At 44.0% G+C, this 21476-nt stretch overlaps 1 protein-coding gene across 7 annotated transcripts in view; it reads right to left on the reverse strand.

The window, feature by feature from the left end:
- LOC111852044 (rap1 GTPase-activating protein 1) overlaps positions 1-19658 on the reverse strand; it is an 87532-nt gene extending 67874 nt beyond the window's left edge. For all 7 annotated transcript variants that reach the window (XM_072715126.1, XM_023827538.2, XM_023827536.2 and 4 more), the window contains exon 1: positions 19477-19658. In XM_072715126.1, the coding sequence (XP_072571227.1) occupies positions 19477-19658 (182 nt within the window). The remainder of the gene's footprint in view (positions 1-19476) is intronic.
- Between the last annotated feature and the right edge of the window lie 1818 nt (positions 19659-21476).

Below are 21476 nucleotides of genomic sequence, written 5' to 3' on the forward strand. Positions count from 1 at the left end.
TTTTCTCACGTGAAGGCAAGCAGAAAACAGCTCTACATCTAAAAATGCATGTATCCTGCTAATGAGTATAAACCCATTGGTCTAAAAGATTATATTTAAAGCAAGTGAGTTGGACAAGCAAGCTGAAAGTGTCACTTTAGAGGTCAATGGCATGTATCACTAATGACTTGCCTAAGAAGTGTTATATCAGAGACAGAAAAAGACAGATGCATCACACAGAGTGATCATTTCATCCTAGTATATTGTACAAGATGGGATATTTGAGTGATGACTTAATAATCGGGTCCCTAAGGTAACAGCTCTGATTAGGGGGAAATGTGTAATTAGCTGACAAGAGTGAGCACCACCTCGAATGGTGGCCCCCGTGCCAATGGGCACTAGAGAGGCCACAGCAGATAGGATGATGGCTGGCGATGTGCGGCAAGGCGTGATACTGAGCCAGAAATACCTTCCTTTCCCGAACGCAGCCCTTAAATATAATTAGTGTCCTGCGGCTGTCCTGCCTCTCATCTCCTCTCACGCCCAGCGATCACGCCATTAATGTGCCTTTTCCGCTTCCCATTGATCAATACAAATATGAACCTTTCTCTCTCTTCCCTAATAAACTGAAACCAAAATTTCCTCCTCCTCCTCGTCATCATTCAGTCATCAGATGCTCTGTCCATGGTCGGCGTTCACAGCGAGCAGCCCTTTCATGCTCACCCGGACCAAAACACCGTGTTGTTTCTATGTCCTCCATATGACCACATATCACATGATTGCATGGGCTGTTTGGATCCGGCAGAGCAGATACACAGGTGCATGAGAAAAGACCTGCACCAGAAGTCCCAGCTGGGAGAAAAAGACTCTGCACATCAAACGACTGGTCCACTTTGAAGACCTGCAGCTGGCAGGTAGAAAAGGATATTTAACTCATCACCATAGCTACTATTACACATGAATTGTCATTCATACCATATAGTATGTCATTACATATAATTATACAATCCATTTTCTTTGTATACATCAGGAAACAATGTATCTTTGTATTCAAAGGAAATGCAGCTGAAATTCATCAAACACCATAACCGTAACCATAATCACAATTGCTGTATCATCCCACTAAAAGAAAACAAAATTGCCAAAGTGCTGAATGTCAGCGACAGACTGGAGAGCAATCTTTAGATGAAAGACCCCTGGTCAAAAGCAAAGGTCATTCCTGCGATGTGTGGAAGTCATCAGACTAGACGAAGGGGTCCTTGTCACTATTCCTGAAGCCACAGAGCCAAACAGCAGTAGGAGAAGAAAAGAGAAATTAATTATTCGTTTAAAAAGGGGTCTAGACAACAGAGAAAATTGCTTTTTGCAAAGTTTAGAAAGAAAACTGCGCTGTGAATAAAAGGCCCACAGTGGGTGTAGGAGGAGTCCCTCTGGAGAGAAATCGCCGGGGAGCTCATAACAATTAATGTCACTGCCTTCTCCGTTTGGCTTTGCCGTGCCATGTGTGAGGACGAACTCACGTGTGTTCTACGCACGCACACACACCAGCACATGTTACAGAAGCACCGTTTTCACTGTATTCACCATGCGCACACCACAGCACCACAGGAGGCCGATGTTACACTACGACTGACTCGTTCCACTTGCAGTGGGTATAGGAATTCACGATTTGGGTGACCAGGTACAGTATTCCATGTCAGGGAGGACACTTTGAGCTACTTCAAGTTTTACAAATCACTTTAAAACTGAACGGTCCCTGTGCTTGGCTAAAGAGGTCAGTTCTTCTTGTGCTTCGACTGAATTGTTTACTTGACTGAAATGATGCAGATGATGCGCAATGTCCTGGAAATCTTTCGTAAAATACCACCACACTGTAGCCCCGGTCAACAAATTTTGCCTGCCCACCAACCCTCACCCCAGTCAGCAATATATATGCGGTATAACCATAATACCAGCCAAGCCCTGGCCGGCACCATCGCCTTCCAGGATGCCCCTCATCTGCCTCCCTGAAGTCGATGTTCCTAAGGTGGGATTCCTGACTTTTATTTATTGTGTTACATGGGATCCTTCTAGTCTTTGAAATCTTCTTACACCCTTCACCTAACTTATAACACCATACTTCACCTAACTTATAACACCATGCTTCACCTAACTTATAACACCATACTTCACCTAACTTATAACACCATACTTCACCTAACTTATAACACCATACTTCACCTAACTTATAACACCATGCTTCACCTAACTTATAACACCATACTTCACCTAACTTGTGCCATCTTGGTCCTTATAAAAAAATAATCAAAGTCCATCCATCCATCCATCCATTTTCTGTAACCGCTTGATCTATTCAGAGTTGCAAGGGGTCCGGAGCCTATCCCAGAGGCTACAGGTGCAAGGCAGGGAACGACCCAGGACAGGGTGCCAACCCATCGCAGGGCACACTCACACACCATTCACTCACACACCATACACTCACACACCATACACTCACACACCATACACTCACACACCATTCACTCACACACCATACACTCACACACCATTCACTCACACACCATTCACTCACACACCATTCACTCACACACCATACACTCACACACCATACACTCACACGCCATATACTCACACGCCATTCACTCACACACCATTCACTCACACACCATTCACTCACACACCATACACTCACACACCATTCACTCACACAAGTTCACTTATGCGTACAAGGCAGGGCTAATCAAAGTCAGAATCATAAGATCAGAATTGGACACCGATTATCTTGTTATGTGATCTGTTTGGTGGTTGATTTTACCTGATTTGTAAATTTAATTAATCATCTTAATTTTTGGAATTTTGTTTTCACTTGACTGTCAGTGAGTCATTTCACCGACAGTAACCCTTAAGTCATCAGCTGACTTCTCAACCCTCATTGAGTGTCAGGCAACGAAAAACAAACAGCTGTATTTCGTACTACGAAGAAGCTAAACTGCATGTTTAAGGTAATTACAGATTTCTTTTTTATTAAATAGCCTTCCGCCAAAATTACATGGATATATGGATACACAGAGATAAGTCTAATTTTTTAACTCTCAGAGTGTAATCCTACAAAAAGTGCGAATTCTGAAACGGAGGACGGCTTTCTGCTCCCACTGAAAAGCACAGACACCCAAATGTCACACTCTGGTTGCCTGGCCGTACATAAACCACATAAAACAAAATATTTTATTGTCACACTGCGGTTGTTACTTCAGCCCTAAAGTGCTTAAACTATTTCATTTCCCAAGCTTTTTCCAGCCCAGTGACTTCAGAATTTATTGGCTGGGCAGAATTGTTGGGCCTGACATCACATTAGCTTTGACTGTCTGTGTGACGTGAAGTTTCAGGGATCAAACACATTAGATTGATACTAACAAAGCTACAGTCAAATAATGAATGTACCCCCTTCGCCCTCTACTGGTAGGTCATGTTAAAAATTACCAATTACACGCAGAGATAATTGTCACTGCTTGATGAAAACGGGTTGCTCGGAGTGAAACAAATGTTCGCACTGTGGGTCTCGCTGTTCGTTATGGACACCAAGGGCTGACTGGTCATGCCCTGGGAATTTATTCAAGCCCAGTACAAGCTGGCAGTCTGCAAGCAGGATACTTGGCACTTCCTGAGTTAGATGAGTCTGCTTCTGTGGTGGATGCATCAGGAATATTTTTGCTGTCAGGATCAGGCACTATGAGTCACACGCACAGACACACACCAACCCACACCAATAAAAGTCAGCCCATTCGCAGACTCAAGTCGCATACACACAAGTTTTGCAAAGCATATGCGATTATTTCGCTGCAGAGCTAGACACGAAATCCATAAAGCACTTACATTCTCACCTTCAGTGTAATGGAAAGACGGGCATCTAAAGAAAATTCAACTCTAACGTGCTACTATAACAGGAAATACCCTCAGTGAAATTTTCCTCTTGGACAGCCCCAAAGATTTGTTGCCCCTGGGTAAATCACTCCGAAATTCCATGGAAAGCTCATACATGAGATAAGAATGGTAGCAAATCCTGCATTAATCCGTCCACCCATCTTCCGTAACCAATTATCCAGTAAGAGGTAATGGAGAACCTGGAACCTCTCAGACAGCAAAGTGCACGATGTCAGGATGACCGGGAGACAATGCCAGCCGATGGCAGCACATATAATTCTTGCACACGTTTTTGGACCGCTGATGGAAACCAGAGAACCAGGTTAGTGGCTCCAAGTAAATTTGGACTGACCCCCCCAAACAATGACGTACTGCCTTTCTCATCTGTAGGGTGATTGCGATCATAATCGTTTTGAGCTTTGTTCCATGTGAAATGCTCCAGGGTACCTATATTGTGCCTATGTCTGCATAAGTACCCCAAAGGGCTGAATGCTGGTTAACAGAAGCTATCCCCAAGAATCTGACAGCTCTGCCATAATGGACAGACAGCACCTTAAAATAAACTGCCCTAGGCTCATACAAACATTGGTGACCTGGCATTTTTACCCAAACAGAGGATGTATTTTGTGACAAGTTCACCCAGGGATTCTCAGCCTTTTGAATTCAGTCAGAAAGTCTCCGTTCTAAGACTCAGGGATCTAATGTATCTACTGTATCTAATTAAGAACAGAAGGGAAGCGTGACCATAATGCAATATCCATCCATCCATCCATTTGCTATACCCGCTTTTTCCTGTGCAGGGTTACAGGGGTATCTTCTGCGCCATCCCCAGACTATGTTTTGTACACAGGTATTGGCTTCTGCCTCCTTGATCTCCTACTGCTGCTTTCCACAGGTCCAAGCTGCTCTCAGAACTGAAAGATCTCTTGCTGGCCCACAGAACCCATGAAAACACACAGTACTTTTCTTTTATCCATCCATCTTCCAGCCACTTCTCCAGTACAGGGTCATGATCACCGCAGAGCCCCGCAGAGCCTCAGCATGACACTGCTTTGTGACATCAGCTCCCCGATGCAAGAATCCCAGTCTGGATGTGTGTCCTTCAGTCTGTCATTGGAACAATGTCGGGACACCCCAATAAAAACAACAAAACAAAACAAACAAGCAAGCAAAAAAATAATAAATAAGCCTCATTTATTTACACTGTGATGATACTTCAGATATACAAAGACAAAACAAAGGAAGGAAGATGTCATAGTGAGAGAAAGATCTCGATCGCACTCCTTAATGGTTACTCTCACACAATTTGCGAGACACAGGAAGCTCGTCTAGGCTTGCTGATTTTCATCCAACCTGCACGGGGTCCCTGGGGACAGCCCACTGCAAACTTAAGTCAATTTGAGAGCCAACCCCCCACCCCCTCCTCCGACCTTGACCTTAACGCTATTGCCTGATGTTCACTGTCTCATGTCGAAAATGCAATCAAAGAGTGTTTCTCTTGACCTGAAATTTCAAACAAATTTCACTATATAAGAAAAAAAAATACTTCACTGCAACATCATCTTTAATCTAACGTGCACTAAGTTAATAATCATGCATTTGTAGCACATAAGAGAGGGAACAAAAGCAACCTAAAACAGTACGCAGTGGGACTAAAACCCAGGCTGAAAACGGCAGGTCCCAGACAGGGGGCGAGATGCTATAGTTAACAAAGAGCCACAGGGGAGACAAACATAGAGGCGTCAGGCTGCTGTCTGGTACTGGAGATGCATGACAAACTGACTGGGGTGACACGAAGGGCAAAGGTTTATTTCAGTGACACGGGGCTATAAAAAAGGCCTGGCTGATGGGGGAGAGAAAACAAAAACAACGACAAAAAAAAGAAAAGGTCAGGTATGCAGCAACATTTCTACCCTACGGTGTTTGCTAGGTGCAGATGTGACTCAAAATGTCCCCAAACCCATCATTTGATTTATATGCCCTTTTCAGGAGTAAAATAATGCATTTCCTGGGATGGTGGAATGAACAGCAGGATCCACTGACCCCTAAAATGAGTCCTTTCAAGCTACCTTGAACCCTTATGGAATCTAAGCCTGAGCAGGAAGCCAACCTGACAGAGGGTGATGTGTGTGGAAAGATAGCATCTGTCTGTCTGTATGTCATTAAATTCCCCCACCCCACCCCGCCCCCCCATTTAGCTATGAGATGATCACTAGACACTCAAAATTATTTCAAAAGCTCTTATTTTCCCCACTGACAGAAGAATCATTCAGTCAGTGTGGGGTTGGAAAGGCAGCCAGTGACCCTTTTAAGTACAGCTTCCTACCCCGCCGAAGCATGACAGAGAGCTGGTGGGACCAGGGTAACACCACATCACCCACACGACACTAACGCAGCACGCTAAGTGTCCTCACCGTCCTCAGTGCAGCAGTTAAGGCCGATGAATGTACTCAGTCTCTCCGAGAAAAGAGGGAGATTAACTCAGATGGCTCCTGCTTGCTGTCCGTGGTAAAAGCAGAGGATCATTAACCCACGATGGCTCTGGTAATACAGAGAGAACACGCATATACACTTCCACACCGAGTCCTCTCTTGGTACATTCAAACGCAAAAGCCTCTCGAGGCAAAATCGTGGCCTACTTCAACGTGAAGGTCTTCTGTGGATAGGCCCTCCATGTCGGGAGATGTACTGAGAGCCAGACCTGGAGCTGTACTGCCCGCCATCCAGGGGAAGGTTTCATTTGGACAAGGGAACCACTCTTTAGATGTCTCTCTGACCTTTTGGGTACATGGTTAAGTAACTGTTACCTTTGGCCCCATAGCTGGTGTAAGATTTCTGCAAAGTGGAATCTGAGCAGCATCATTATAGAGGGTTGGACACAGCCATGGCTCGGTGATGGAGTTCAGTAGTTGTCCGTTAACATGGCAAACTGATACCACTGGCTAACGGAGCCTTAGCTAATAAGGCTCGGGTGGCCTTATTTATCAGACATTTGACATTGACTTGTACATCTCTTTTATTAGGGTCAGCAGGATGGCTTGAAGTGTTTCAGTGCAATGAGGGATTGGGCTTCATTAATGAAAAGCCTTTATGCAGAAACCCTGCTGTCTGGTGAAACATATGCAGCTGCCATCAACATGAAAAAGATCATAGTGAGAACTTGTTTCATCCAACAGCACAGCAGGTCAGATTGAACCAATTTTAAATTGTGTGACAGATAAAAAAGCAATTAACCCCCTAGAGTAGAGTAGAGTAGGGAAGAGTAGAGCAGTGGTTCTCAACCTTTTTTGCCCTGCAACCAAATTTTTAGCATGCCAGCTCAGTCGCGAATTTTAAATTAAGCATCTGTGGTTTGGCTTCTTGGATTGGTTGAGTGTTCGCTAACTTTGCGCTTTTTACAGACCCATGTTTTTAAAATACTCACATTTCCAGCTCTGCCTCGCGACCCTTTCAGAATTTTGGTCTTGACCTATGGATAGAGTAGAGTAGAGTATAGTAGAGTAGAGTAGAGGTCAATGCCATGAGCTTGACCGTTAGGCTTAAGGTTGCTCCACTCTAATATATCTTCTCTACTCTATCCTACTCCTATGTGATGGGAGAAGAAATATCTCCACCTGGTGTCACTGGAATGTAGGCCACTTGGCGTGCCTCAGTCCAGCTGGCTGCAGATGACCAGTCCAAAGATAACAGATGACAGAGCTGCAGATTGTTGGCTGCCTGGTGTTTGACGCATGGCTAATGGATCTGGGTGAAAGCTAGGTGGTAAAGTGGCCGGGGAGAGTGCCACCAGCCATTACAGGCTGATCAGCCAGCCAAGTTTAAAAGAGAACTTTAATGGAATTAATTTTTAATGTAATTCTTATAATTATTGCCAGATAATGCCAAGATCTGGCATCATAGAAATCAGGATAATAACGGAACACTGAACAAGCTGACAAGTCCAGGAGGGTACAGCTTTTGTACCCTTAATGAATGTCCTTAAACTGTATCGCTCAGGTAAAATAACCAAGCTGTGTAAATAAAATTGCATTTATGTGAAGCAAATTACATCAGCAAAGCAACTAAATACAGCAAACCAAGGAACCAAGTCAGGTGACTAGGCTTGTTTGTGTTGATACCCTCCATGTGTCCCTTGTTCATGTCTGTCAGTAAACAGTCATGTGATCTGCACATTACCACCCCCCCCCCCCCCCATGTTGTACAACAATACAATAAGAAACTGAAAATAAACTTAACACCGCATTACTGAAATGGCATTTCTCAACACGTAATGTCGTGAACCATGACAGAGGACAGCTTTCAGGTTTACTTCCGAGAGCATCCTCAGAAAGCCAGTGATGACGACAACTCTGAAGATGCTTCAGTCCAAACCGCAGCGGGCTTGTCAAACGACACGGACGGTTAGCATAACCGTCCATAGCATTCCCCAATAACCAAGAGAGGTCTTAAATGTCATTCATTCAGCCAACTGACTCCCACAGCAACATACATGTAAAATGCACCAAAACCTGACCGACAACAAACAATGGCATTCAAGTTCATTAACACAGAATGTTAGTAATTAATTAACACTACCAAAGTTTCAAGAACAACAGTCAGTTGCTTTATGTGGGGGCAAGAGAGAGAGGCTGAAAATGTGAGCCTTTAGTCTGAGTGGAAATTAGGGAAGAGGTTCACAATTTATGACAGATGTCTGAAACACTTCCAGCAGTGATAACGGGGGGGTGAGCGAGCTCTGGAAGGGTGACTCAGGCAGACAGGGACGCAGGGTAATTATCCTGTAAGTAATGAGGTCAGAGGCTCCCTTTTGCTCAAGCACCCAGCACCCGGGTCTTGATCTTAGGCTTGACTCCTGCCTTGACCAGCATCCAATGGAACTGGGGGTGACATAAGATAAATCAGGGGGGGTGACATGCATCTCTTTGGGGATGGAAGCCGAGCATGAGTGACAACTCTGAGAGATGTGCCTTCACACCAAATTAGCCAGGAGTCAAGTCGCAATATTTAGTTGATGCTTTGACAGTTATGAAACGTAACATTTTTGTATGGAAATTAAATTACTGGTCTTTTTTTCCCCCTCTCAGCCTCTTTTAGCTTCAGAATCGAGCTTCACTTTTAAAAACTTACCATCAAAACAAAGGAGATTATTTCTTCATTTCATATATATTCTTTAACTCTTACATAGGTGACAGGGATACAAAACGTTTGGCACACTACATGAAAACCATGAATGTAGTCATTTAATTACTTACACTGAATTTAAGTATCACAATACAATAGTGTGCAGGGGTCAACACCATGAAGAATTCGGAAGGACACTTTAATTAAAATGCAATTTTGATCACAGACACGGTATTTAAAAACGTAGCTTTCACAGGTTTTTTCCCCTTAATCAATTTTGCCAGGGATGCAGACGAGTCTTGTCGGTGACAGGTTGACGATCCCTGGTACAGTGTGTTAATTATAGCATTGACACATTTTCATATCTGCTCCTATATTACAGGGTCAAGGAGAGCCTGGGGGGTTTACGGAGAATCCTAGGGCGCATGGCAGGGGACGCCCCAGACCAGACGCCAGCTCATCACAGCGCACACACGTGCACACGCACACACACGCACACACACGCACGCAGACACGCGCACAGACAGAAATTTAGAGACGCTTTTTAGAGCTATTTTTTAATAGCTGATGGCAATTTAGAGTCCAACTGCACTGCATGCAATATTAAAACTCCATACACAGCTTTGGGCAGATATTAAGCTCTGCAGCTCGGGTGTCCAAAGGGGGATTCACTCTATCACCACGACACACAAGATATCAGCAAAATAGCAATTACTTCTAAATATTTACATACCGAGTACAAAATTTGGTTATTCTGCCTAGTAATCAGTCTTCTGATGTATTTAATTTAATACACAGGAAGCTGCCAAAATCAAATGCATGGCTTTACAGATGAATGATTGATAGTGTGTATACATTTTCATTGTGCTGTCAAATCTGTCAGAAACTAATGAGCCCCGTGCCGCCCACCACAGCCGGCTCTGCTCTGCCTCTCATTCTCTCCAAGGCTGGAAATCGGTCTCCCCTCCAGCGATTCCTGCAGACTGAAGCGCCTGTGAGTCTTTTTCAGTTGTTTCGAAGTTGCCGGCTTTGGAAGCCCATTCTTGAATCACGTGTCGTTTTAGACCCGTGGGGGAGAGGTCAGGCAAACTGTTACCTGGAAACCAGCCAAACCCATTTTTATGTTTGAAAGCTGGAAAATATCACGCCGACCCCTTTGTCCCCGTGATAGCTGTTCAATTCACACTTCCTTCACACCTACACTTCATGATTACGACATCCTGACTGGGGACATCAACAGCCATGCCCAAGCCAAAGATGAATGTACACCAAATTAATTATAATTAACCTGCCATCCTAATAATATCAGCACTGACTGGATCATTCACTGTGGTTTTGCAGAAAAGGTATGAAGGTCAGAATAAGTTATAACGACATGACAGGTGTTATAACGACATGACATTGGCCCATTATATTGTTTATACTAAAAATGACAGTAATAGGTAACGATGCCATTTAATTGAGCATTTGTGTTTAAAGGCACTCAAGCCCACTTCTAGACCAGTACACGCATATATTTAATTCATTAATTACTGCAGCAGCTGGCCTCAAATTGGCTGACAATTTTCAATAACACTTTACTTGAAAGGGTACAAGTAACTTAGTAACTCAATTACTACTCAAGCACAATCATGAATAAATATAGTAACTGCATCAAATGCATGAACCATTATGACTAAATAATGATGAATGAACATGAGATCAGGTCCTGAAAGTAAAAATCCAGACCATGATTTTGTTCCAACCAAGCAGCTGAGTACTCCTAATACTCAACTGGTTGGTTAGAACAAAATCTTGGTCTGGATCTGTACTTTCTGAACCTGAACTATCCACCTGGTGGTGAAGAAGATGACTCCAGCAGTTATTGTTCATTTGGGTTCCCAGCCCAATGTGAAAGGGCAGAGTTCATCATTCAGATGAATTAATCAAGATTATAAGGATACCTCAGCTTCAAGTTCAACACCAGACATTTATTTAAAGTGGGCAGTCTACAATCTAGACTCAGATACCGGCAGCCATCATTGGACTATTTATGAAAAGTACCACAGACCACGCAGAGCCTTAAAGATGGCAGGACTGCACAAACGGCATCATGAAATGCCTTGCAAAAAATGACGTATCGTCAAACAATGGAGGAAGCTTCTTTCAAAGATGTGCTTAATATCTGAAAGCCAATATGAGGTCCCCAGCCAACCTTAGCAGACAAACTGCACCAAAACAAGCTCCCCCCCCCCCCGAAAGTCAGGTTAGGTATGTTGAGGCAATGTTTTCTGCCTTATCCGTAGTCCAAAACATTGAATGCACTCCAGTCTGGTTTCCTAATGGTGCAAACGGTGAGAGCCGAACACTGCAGAATAAGCTGCATTGCATCTGCTGGTCCTAACCTGGTTGCATATTGCTAGGCTAATTTCAAATGTGCATTCTCAAGTGAAGACTCGTGTCCCTCTGTAAGCAAACTTTGAACTGAGCAAGTTCTAAAGATGACGTATGATGCACTGTATCTAATAACTTCGTGTGCAACCTGCTGGCTCAGTCATAAACTAGGGTCCCATAATCCAATTATGAATGAATCAGTGTTCTGTACAAACATATTGAAGTATTGAACTTTCTACACCATCTTGTTTTTCCTAGAACCTTCGTAAGAGCTAAACATTTTTACATTACCTCTTCATGTATGAAATCAACACAGCCTATTTACCAATGAGTCTGCACACTTATGAATGGAGTGTAACAGGTAGCCATGCCTACAGAAAAAACCTCTCCATTGATAAATGACCATCTGCGGATCTCATTTATCGTAACTGTAGCTTCCTTTCTATTGGATTCCTGTTTCTGTAGCAGATGCAGATGTCTGTGTAAAGGCTGCAGTATATATCAGTCTCAATCACATTTGCAATAATATTGATTTTTATCTTAGCCTGGCAGGACAGTACCTACCCAGGCTCCAAAATGTCTATTAGATTAAATCTGAAATAAAAGTAGGCCAACGTCCATAAAACACGATTGGTATAGACACTGTATATGCCATCATATTTACAAGGGGCATCGTGTGTCATTTCACCGTATGTTCTATTTAAAATAAGACGTGCTAGGTAATACGTACATGTTTCCAAACTGGTGAGATGGTCTGCAGTACTTCCTCTTGTTATAAGCCAACCTGGAAATCTGATTAGACTCCAGGTTCTAAATAAGACAACCATTAATCATCCTCTCCATTATTTAACATAACATAAAAACTGGACTTTTTAGAGGTAGTATTTGGGGTCAGAATGGTCTTTGCCTGGTTATCGTTTCTTGCCATGAAAGTGGTACATAGACACAGAAACACTCTGAGGTGTGTAGTGAACACATTCCTACAGCAGTTTCACTTGATCTGTCTAACAAGGGAATGACCTTTTCAATAGCAAAAGGCAGGCGGTAGAATTCCACATTACTGAAGCAAAAACTGATTTCTTTCTTTTCTGCTGAGCCTGAATTCCTTGGTCTTCAGAAAGGCAGTTTTCTAACGAGGATTTCTTTTCAAACATCTCTGCGAGTTTGTTCGCTATTGCTGGTTTGCATAACGGCTGGCAGTATGTTTTGATATGCATTCGAGACCTATCATCCAGAGGATCAAATTCCAAACCTTTACTCCTGGTGTACCAGAAGTTATGCTAGACATGGCAGGGGATTTGAATAGAACACGAAACTGCATTTACTGTACTTGGTATGTCCGGGCTCTAAGCACCTAAGCACTATATTGACAATGGGGAAAATCCCACAAAGATTCAGAAGAGGACGTTACCTGAACTGAGGACAGAGACATGGCCTGATTCAAATGCCCATAATTCCTCAGGGGAAACCGTGTCCACTGTGCCTCCGAAGAATAACTGTACACTTGGCTGTATTATGGACTGGGCCACTGGGACCAGTGCCCTGTGGGCCTTGAAGCACTAGTGGTCAGGAGTCGCAACATTTACAGTGCCAGCTAAACCCTTCGACCCAGTGCCCTTTGACATATACAGTGCAAATTAACCATCAGGGCCCCCAGACCTCTCAGCGTATATGCTGCAAGAATCCAGACCCTTTATGTGGCATGTGCACTGTTCCGCTATGCTCCCCCCCCCCATCCAAAAGGCCCAGGGGCTTCACGAGACCATGATCTGGCCCTGACTGTACTCAAATGATCTATTCCTTTACTTCAATACGACTGTAGTCCTGCAGTGGGTTGGACCAACTAAGCGTAAGTTTGATCGTAGCCTGCGGTGGACGAAAACTGTCCCTACCTTCAAGTGTACGAACTACTAAAAAATACCTGGTTGCACCACGCAAATAGTTTCAACGTAACACTACGTTATAACGTAAATGTTACACTTCCTGGCTTCTGTACTGCAATCTGTGCAAATTAGATTGATTTAAGCTAAGTAAACAAAATGGCTCTCGGTTGAGCAGGTTCATGAGAATGCTGCCTGCCAAGTCGGTGGTTCATAAATCCGTTTTATGGCCTCACTTTCAGGTTTCCCCAGGGAGGCTAGAATGGGCATCTCAAAAATGCTATAAAATGCTTTAAAGTTAGGGACATCATGCCGGGGCAGTAACCCTGCTAAAGCTGGCAGAGGTGCAGTGATAGGCAGGCAAACCAGGTGCCCCCTACAAGTTTGGTAATATGTCTCAGTGGTGCAGGTAATTCTTAGGGGAAATTGGGGCACAGAGCAGTGGGGCTTCTCTCCGACCAGACAGGAAGCTGAATTCTGGGTGGCAGGAAGTAGAACTCATTTGTGAGTTTCATGTTGTTAAAGAACACCTTCAAAGTACGAGCTATTTGCTATGCAGACGGACATTTCCTACTGTGCGAATCATAAAGAGCGCAACACTGGGAAATGACACATTACCTCCCTGGCCGAAGCCACAGCACATTCGCAGTGCAGTGCAGTGCCTTCTCCATCCAATCACTTAAAACTCCTGCACCAACTGACTATTCCCTGCTGATCAAACCAATTTGGCTTGCCCCTCCTCCCACCCAATGCTGAGGTCACCTCCAGGACCAGTGCCAGGTGACCCAACTTACAGTGATGACATCACCGTGGATCAGAATGTGCCTTTAATTATGCATCAGTGTTACAGGTGTGGCCGCTTATGCTTCTGAATAAATCCCTGCTTTACTGCCACCGATGAATATGCTCTTATTACAAAAACAAGACCAATAATAATGACTATGCATTATTGTGTTTATTACTACTGCTATTTTTCTATTACAGGCTGCACAAGGTGCATGTTAATACTGTCCTCATGACAACCAGAATAGTTACAGTCTTGTACTTACAAAAAAACTAATGTAACCAAAGACAGGCTGACTCTTGACTCCTTGGAGCAGCACAACCACAATGAGACTCTGCTCCCCACCACCCACTCACACTGCCAATCAGGCACCTGTGACTCCAACCCCTCAGCCAATCAGGACCTGTGACTCCACCCCCTCTGGCAAAAAAACATCCTGTGACTCTGCCCACATAGCTAAACAAGCCCCAGTGACTCCACCCCCTCTGCTAATCAGGCACCTGTGATTACACCCCCTCTTCCAAATGGGCCCTGTGACTCCACCCCTCTGGCAAAAAGGCCCATGCGACTCCACCCCCTCTAGCAAAAAGGCCCATGTGACTCCACCCCCTCTGGCAAAAAGGCCCATGCGACTCCACCCCCCTGGCAAAAAGGCCCATGTGACTCCACCCCCTCTAGCAAAAAGGCCCATGTGACTCCACCCCCTCTAGCAAAAAGGCCCATGTGACTCCACCCCCTCTGGCAAAAAGGCCCATGCGACTCCACCCCCTCTGGCAAAAAGGCCCATGCGACTCCACCCCCCTGGCAAAAAGGCCCTGTGACTCCACCCCCCTGGCAAAAAGGCCCATGCGACTCCTCCCCCTGTTGCAAGCAGATCATATTTCAACAAAATTTCTTCAATCAAAATATCCTTCCAGTATTTTCTTAAATTCACATTTTGATGTTTAGAATGTATTTAAAATGCAATCTTTTGAACAATGCCTGAGTGGTTAATTTCCATGTTAACATACCCTGGCAAAAATAAAACTTGGATTTTAAGCATCACAAACATCGCAGGAAAATACAAGTGCAATGCTGTTTAATTCCCATGGGTTTAACCCAGTGGCTGACAGGTGACATTATATAGATCCAACTTGGCCTAATTTGGAACCCAGGGGAACATTGCAAAGGCAACCGCATGTCATTAGTCCGCTTGTCTGTGAGGGCGCACCACCTTTAATAGGGGGTGTGGAAGTATCTGACAGGAAACTCAACTCCGCCACATGTGGCCTGTCTTTACCTATGAACTGACCAGCCATCCCAATCGATAGGCTTTCCACTCCCACAAAAATAACAACACAAAGTTCTAACCGTGGTGGGACTCATCGGTCATCACGAATTCCCACTGCTGCACATTAACCATCATTTCTCTCGGCGGCTGTGCTGCCCCCATCACGCTGCCAGGGTCATACATCACTGGGGGGGGGTCCCTGTCTTGTGCCTTTAACAACCCTAGTGGTCTTCACTGCCCTTATTTCAGCTTGACATACGCTGCTAAATTAATCAACCGTGAGACCCCTACAGAGAAAATACAATGAGTACCCTGCCCCCCCTGCAGAAAAAAAGGCTTTGGTATCATCACCTAGACGGTGAGAGATACACACCAGTGGACCTGCACCGTATATAAAAATGGATCAACGATGGTGTTGATATCCAGCACACTTCTTAGACGCTTCAGTAAACAGCTACCAGGCTCTGTTCTCTAAGAACCCTCTCAAACTTCAACCATCAGTCCTCAAAACCTCCTACTATCCTAATACTTCAACATACAGCCTTTAAACCTTCACTCACCTTGACATCTTCTCTCTCTCTCCCTCCACATACAGACCTGTTAGCATCACAGAGGTCTCCACCAACCCTAGTTTGATCGTATACCAGCCGCGTGCTCACCAGTCATCAGTCTCCTTCTTTCATGCATTTCATTTATTCACATTTCCCTTTTTCTATCTTGCTACAGGAATCGGTTTGAGAAACAACTCAGTGAACAGAGTCGGAGTAAGAAGGAAAAAATAGCATTGCACGAATAGGTGATCCCAACTGAATACTGGATTTTCTTTGAAACACTTACAGATTACTGAAGGTCTTCCCCCTCGTCATTGTACATGTAGCAGTATAGGTACATAGGGCGTTTATTAATTAGGTAGTTTTTGCATATCCCATCATGCCCTGCATGAACAAACACATGTACATACAGGGAAATTTATATCTGTGGTCCAAGTGAGCCTTATTCTCAAAGCATGATTTAATTAACCCTAACGAGCGTGAGCAAAATGAAAATGCTGAGCATAATTATCTCACTATAAGAAGCAGCGGGTAAAACACAGATCAGCTCTGGTGAAGCATCACGTTCTCCCGTCGACAGCATCACTCTCTGTTGTTGGCTTTGGATGGAGTGCAGTAGCGTACCGTTTCGAGAATGGTCGCACATGTGGGACGTACGGATGTCCTGGGTGTTTTCTGGGGAGGGAACAAGGTCAGTGGGTGAGTCCCTCTAATCAAATGCAATCTGTGGTTATGAATATGATGCAAATCCATGTTTTGTGAAAAGGAAGAAGAGGCAGGGATTGATGCTGTGACTCTGGGGCTCCTAAGCTTCTTCCTTTTGGGTTAGATGGCAAAATTACTTTTGTTTTTATTTATGTTTGCTTGACTTGCCCATCTTTATGCATTCAGAGAACCCCCAAATAATCTCCCCAGCCCCGAACGCAGACCTCTAGTATCTGTTCTCCGTTTCGACTTTTCCACAGGGCACTTTTTCCGTTTTGCATTCCATGTTCTCTACCGAACATTTCACTTGGAGCGTGTTCCAGTCTGGGAACAGCTCCAGAGAGATATTTTTGGCTTTGTAAGAATTATTAAATAGACAAAAATGTCAACTGCCTTTTTTAATATCAGGAACCTGAGCCACCAGAAGCTTCATTTTATTCAAGAAAGTTGGTGATTTTGTTGTAGACAATGGTTTGTTGGATGGATGGATGGATGGGTGGATGGGAAAGGGACAGGCCCTGTGGCCGCCAAAATAATAGCCTGTGGGGAGGAAAGCAACGCTGCACAATTCCCTCATCCCTCCATCCAAAGCTCAGAGAAACATGGTAGACAAGAAAGGAGGAGAGGAGAGCTGGGCGATCTCTCAGCTATTTATTAATATACCAGTGTCTTCATGGACACCCACAGGCAAGCCGAGCATGGATAAAACACAGAGCAGCTAGGAGAATTACACCCCTCCCACCCCCACCATCCAAGAAAGACAGACTTTCAGCAACTGAATATATTAAACAAGCGACGAAGACCTCAGCCACCAGCACGTCTCGCCATCCCACTGAGATAAAAGACCAGGGAGAGTGAACTCTGAAATAAAATCCGAAGGAACAAATGACAGTACAGCCCACTTGGATTATTGAAGACCTCCTGAAGTGTAAAGATTAGCACCACTGCCGGCACTTTAGGCAGTGCAGTCGCACTGGGGCCCACGGAAACGGGGGCCCCAAGGGGGATCAGGGGGCCCCTTCACGGGAAGAATCAGGAGGCTATTAATCCATTTGGTTAAATTACCAAAACGTGTTACACTGCATTACCACCAAACCATATATGTACCCTTTACCTGAAGGGCAAATCTCACTCACAGTGTCCAATTTTTAATGTTTTATGGAATGCCAATTATTGACCCCAACAGTCCAAAAACATGCTGAGGCTGATTGGAGTCACCAAATCACATACTGAATCACAAATGTGAGAGAATTTCAGTTTGGAAGAAAATCTCAAATAAAGAGCGAAATGCATACATGTATATAACCAAAACTGGCACAATAGTTGAACACAATAGGGACGGCGTTAGGCCTGTTTTAAGGGGTTTTAGGCCCCCACATCTACAGCAATTAATCATGAAAAATATAAATTACTCATTTATTGTTGGGTTAACAAAAGTAATTGTAAGGGTAGGAGGCTTTTTACTCGATTGTTGCTTCATTTTTTTGCTTAAAAGTGGCTCTGGTTTGAAAAGAAATCCCATCATACACCTAGTCTTTCGCCCAAGCGGACATCAGTTTACACCGCGACAGGGGGCGATGTGCGCTCTACCTCCGGACACGGGAAAGGATCACAGCAATATCCCGTGAGCGTCAATTAAATTAACGCCAATCTGGGAAAACTGGAGATTGAAGACCCTGGGCACGATGGAGGGACCGATTTTTACAGTGAAAAACAGTCTGAGGAAATCAAACGTTATGACATCGAGGAAATCCGCAAGGAATCTGTTCGTACACCTGTTCCGTCTGGCTGTAATTTCCACGTATGAGATCTTAAGACCCCCCTTAAAAACTTTAATATGGAGCAATATTTTATTTACCCGCCCGAAGTACTAATTTCCATTAACCATCGAGTTTATACAATGCGTTTAAATCACTTTCAATTCAAATAACGAGCAATTACGTTGCTCCTTCAATGATGTTGCCACATCATCAACTATTAGATCCTCTCAGTGCGAGACAGACCGACAAGTTATATAGGATATGAAAAATTTACGAGATGGAAGCGTTGATGAAACGTATGTATTTTTAAAGAGCAATTATTTTAATAATGTCTTATTGCTTTCATTACATTAAATATGCAAACTGAAAAATGAGACGCCGATCGTAGCGCGCTGTATCGCAAAGAAATTGGCTAACATGCCTTTCCAGTTTTAAAACAGATGCGACGCTTCTCAGATATAATGGTGTATAATGGAGGAGATAATGAAAGCAACGCAAACCAATGATTCCTCAACCGGGTCGATGTGCATGAAGCAGGTTAGTAAAATGGGAGTTTGTTCGAGTCAGCGATGCGCTTTGCATTGTGTGTATAAATAATTCTCATTTAAACCAACGATATTTATTTACGTGAAATCCCAAGCGCACACTGGCAATATATGATTATAATACGCCTCTTTATAGCTGTACGAAGCAGTTAAATCTGAAACCAGTTTTTTTTCCAATTAAATTCGCGTTGCATCTGGGGCAAATGGAGATAGGAGGACTTTTTGGTAGAAAACTGTTCAAAAGTTCGACATCAAGCAATTATTGTTCTGTCGTGGAAATTCATACGATGATCGTACGGCATATTGGTTCGTGAAACACATGGGTCGGTGATCTTGACGTTTTCAATTCACTGTCAGGACATGTTTTTAGGATGTAGAACCACCAAAAGCGAACAAAAGGCTGCTGAACGGAAACGTTTCGTTTATTTTCGGTTTGGACCAGTTACTATGAAAGGACACGCTGCAGTGCCACTTAAACAGCTCCGCATAAGAAGGTCGTACGATTATCTGAGTTACGGCAATATTTACGGGCAGAAGCTTACGGGCAGAAGCTCTCAAGCGTAATCGTGCATGCACCTTATTCTTACCTCCAGTATGAAGCAGAAAAGAAGTCCTCAGCCTTGCAGTTAGTGGGAAAACTCCGGAGGATCTGGGCGTTCACCCAAGCGCCGGGGCAGGTGAGCGAAGCCTTCGGAAATCTGCGCACTTTTCCGCGGCGGAGACCTTTATGGCGCAAAGCGAAAAGGCGCCGAGCGAGGCTCAGGAGCATCAGCAAACAGCATCTGCCCCTCCGCGCTTCTGATGCGAGATCTCCGTCCCTCTGCCTTTCTTCAGATGTGCGGAATAGTCGGCTGTCACATGACTTAAAGCGCAGAAGGTTCCCTGGAAAAAGAACAGGACTAATATGAGATACGCTTGACTGTAATGAGTATACCATTTCTATGTATTGATTCATACTCTACCTAGTTTACTGCAGGTTACTTGTCTCACATTTAAAATCTAGGTTTATTGCAATTTCTCACCCTCCTACAGCCCATCGATGTGTTGTTCATGTGAACCGGTGAATTAATGTCATGTTTTACGTGTGGGTTGTGCGCTTTTCTTCCTGTTTTTTTTCCGGGACAGCCCAGAATGAACGTTTAATAAATTGAATGAATGGACAAATATTGAATTTTTCCTCAAAACAAAGTAACCTCACTTGTCGATCGACGAAATCACTCGTATAGCGCGTTATTCCTCATCCACAGACCCGACGAATTATTGGTAGTGGTGAGGCAGGAATTAAACTCTCTTCTGGTTATTTAGAAATTCCATTTTATTATATTATGGATATCATCCAAACTGTAATGAGTAGAAATAGGCGTTACTTTAGTTACCTGGACCAGGGAGGGATTCCTAGTCTTATACCAGATCTGCCCGTTTCCACACAAGTCCTGCTAGCAATTTAATAGACGATCTGCACATTTTATATATAGCCTATAACCTTAAGGCATTTTGCGCTATGCCATTTTATACTCTGGTTACACCCCAGCAATGTAGCTGCCCTACTGTGTATATAATTCAGTGAATGATAAATTACAGATCAGTATTAAACGCCACCTTCAGTCAATTAAATATCACTATTACATAGGGAGTGGTGTGTGGCTCCCTGTGTTAGGTCTTTGTGCCTGTGCTCAGAAGGTTGCCGGTTCAGATCCTGGGCTCAGTATAATAATCATGTCACTGCTGGGCCCTTGAGCTAGGCCCTTACCCCCCCCCCCCCCCCACAAAAAAAAGGAAAAAAAATAATTTAAATACAAATACTATACTCAATACTAATTAAGATGCAAATCTAATCTCAAATTTGTGTCTATCTCTGTAAAAGCAAAGCAAAATGGGATATGCGAAAACGAAAGAATCATGATGCGCTTTTACTTGTCCAAATGGCAAATAAAACATAATTTCATAAGCATTTAGAAGATTGATGGATGTTCCTGTCTGATAGATTTCCTAAGCACTGCCTGATAGGTACATGGAGAAGCCCCCCCCCTCAAGGGGTTCAATCAATGCCCAGCTTAGGGGGAAACTTAATCACAGACATAACAGTATTTATCTACGACTTGCTTCTGCTGCTGTTACTGTACCAGCATCGCCAGCCCAGTCTCCCTCTCCACTGTAGCCGGCTTGAAATATGTCCTACAGGTACACAGGAAAATACAGAGCCCCCTCCATAAATCCTCCTCACCCCCACACTGCGCCCTACAGCTTTCCATATGACTATTGCTCCCATTTTGATATACGTGTGTCGCCCCGCTTTTGCTTTGCTTATTTATTTATCTTGTTTTAAAGCATTTGGTGACAGATAATCGTTATATATCAGCTCGGTTCCTGCTTGCACATGCATTGCATTTGTGCTGTAGACCAGTTCAGCCGTGCCTGAGCGGCAACTGGTTGTACTGGGGCAGCCTTACTGCCGCGTCGGGGTCACGGATCTCATTCCAGGTACCTTATTGTTTTGCTCCTGGGCCAACGTGGGGGTGCTTCCCCGTAGGATCAAGGGGACAGCGCCAGCCCCCACACTCTCTGAAGACGTGGGGTCACGATCGAT

Source organism: Paramormyrops kingsleyae, chromosome 8 (assembly GCF_048594095.1).
Source record: "Paramormyrops kingsleyae isolate MSU_618 chromosome 8, PKINGS_0.4, whole genome shotgun sequence".
Lineage (NCBI taxonomy): Eukaryota > Metazoa > Chordata > Actinopteri > Osteoglossiformes > Mormyridae > Paramormyrops > Paramormyrops kingsleyae.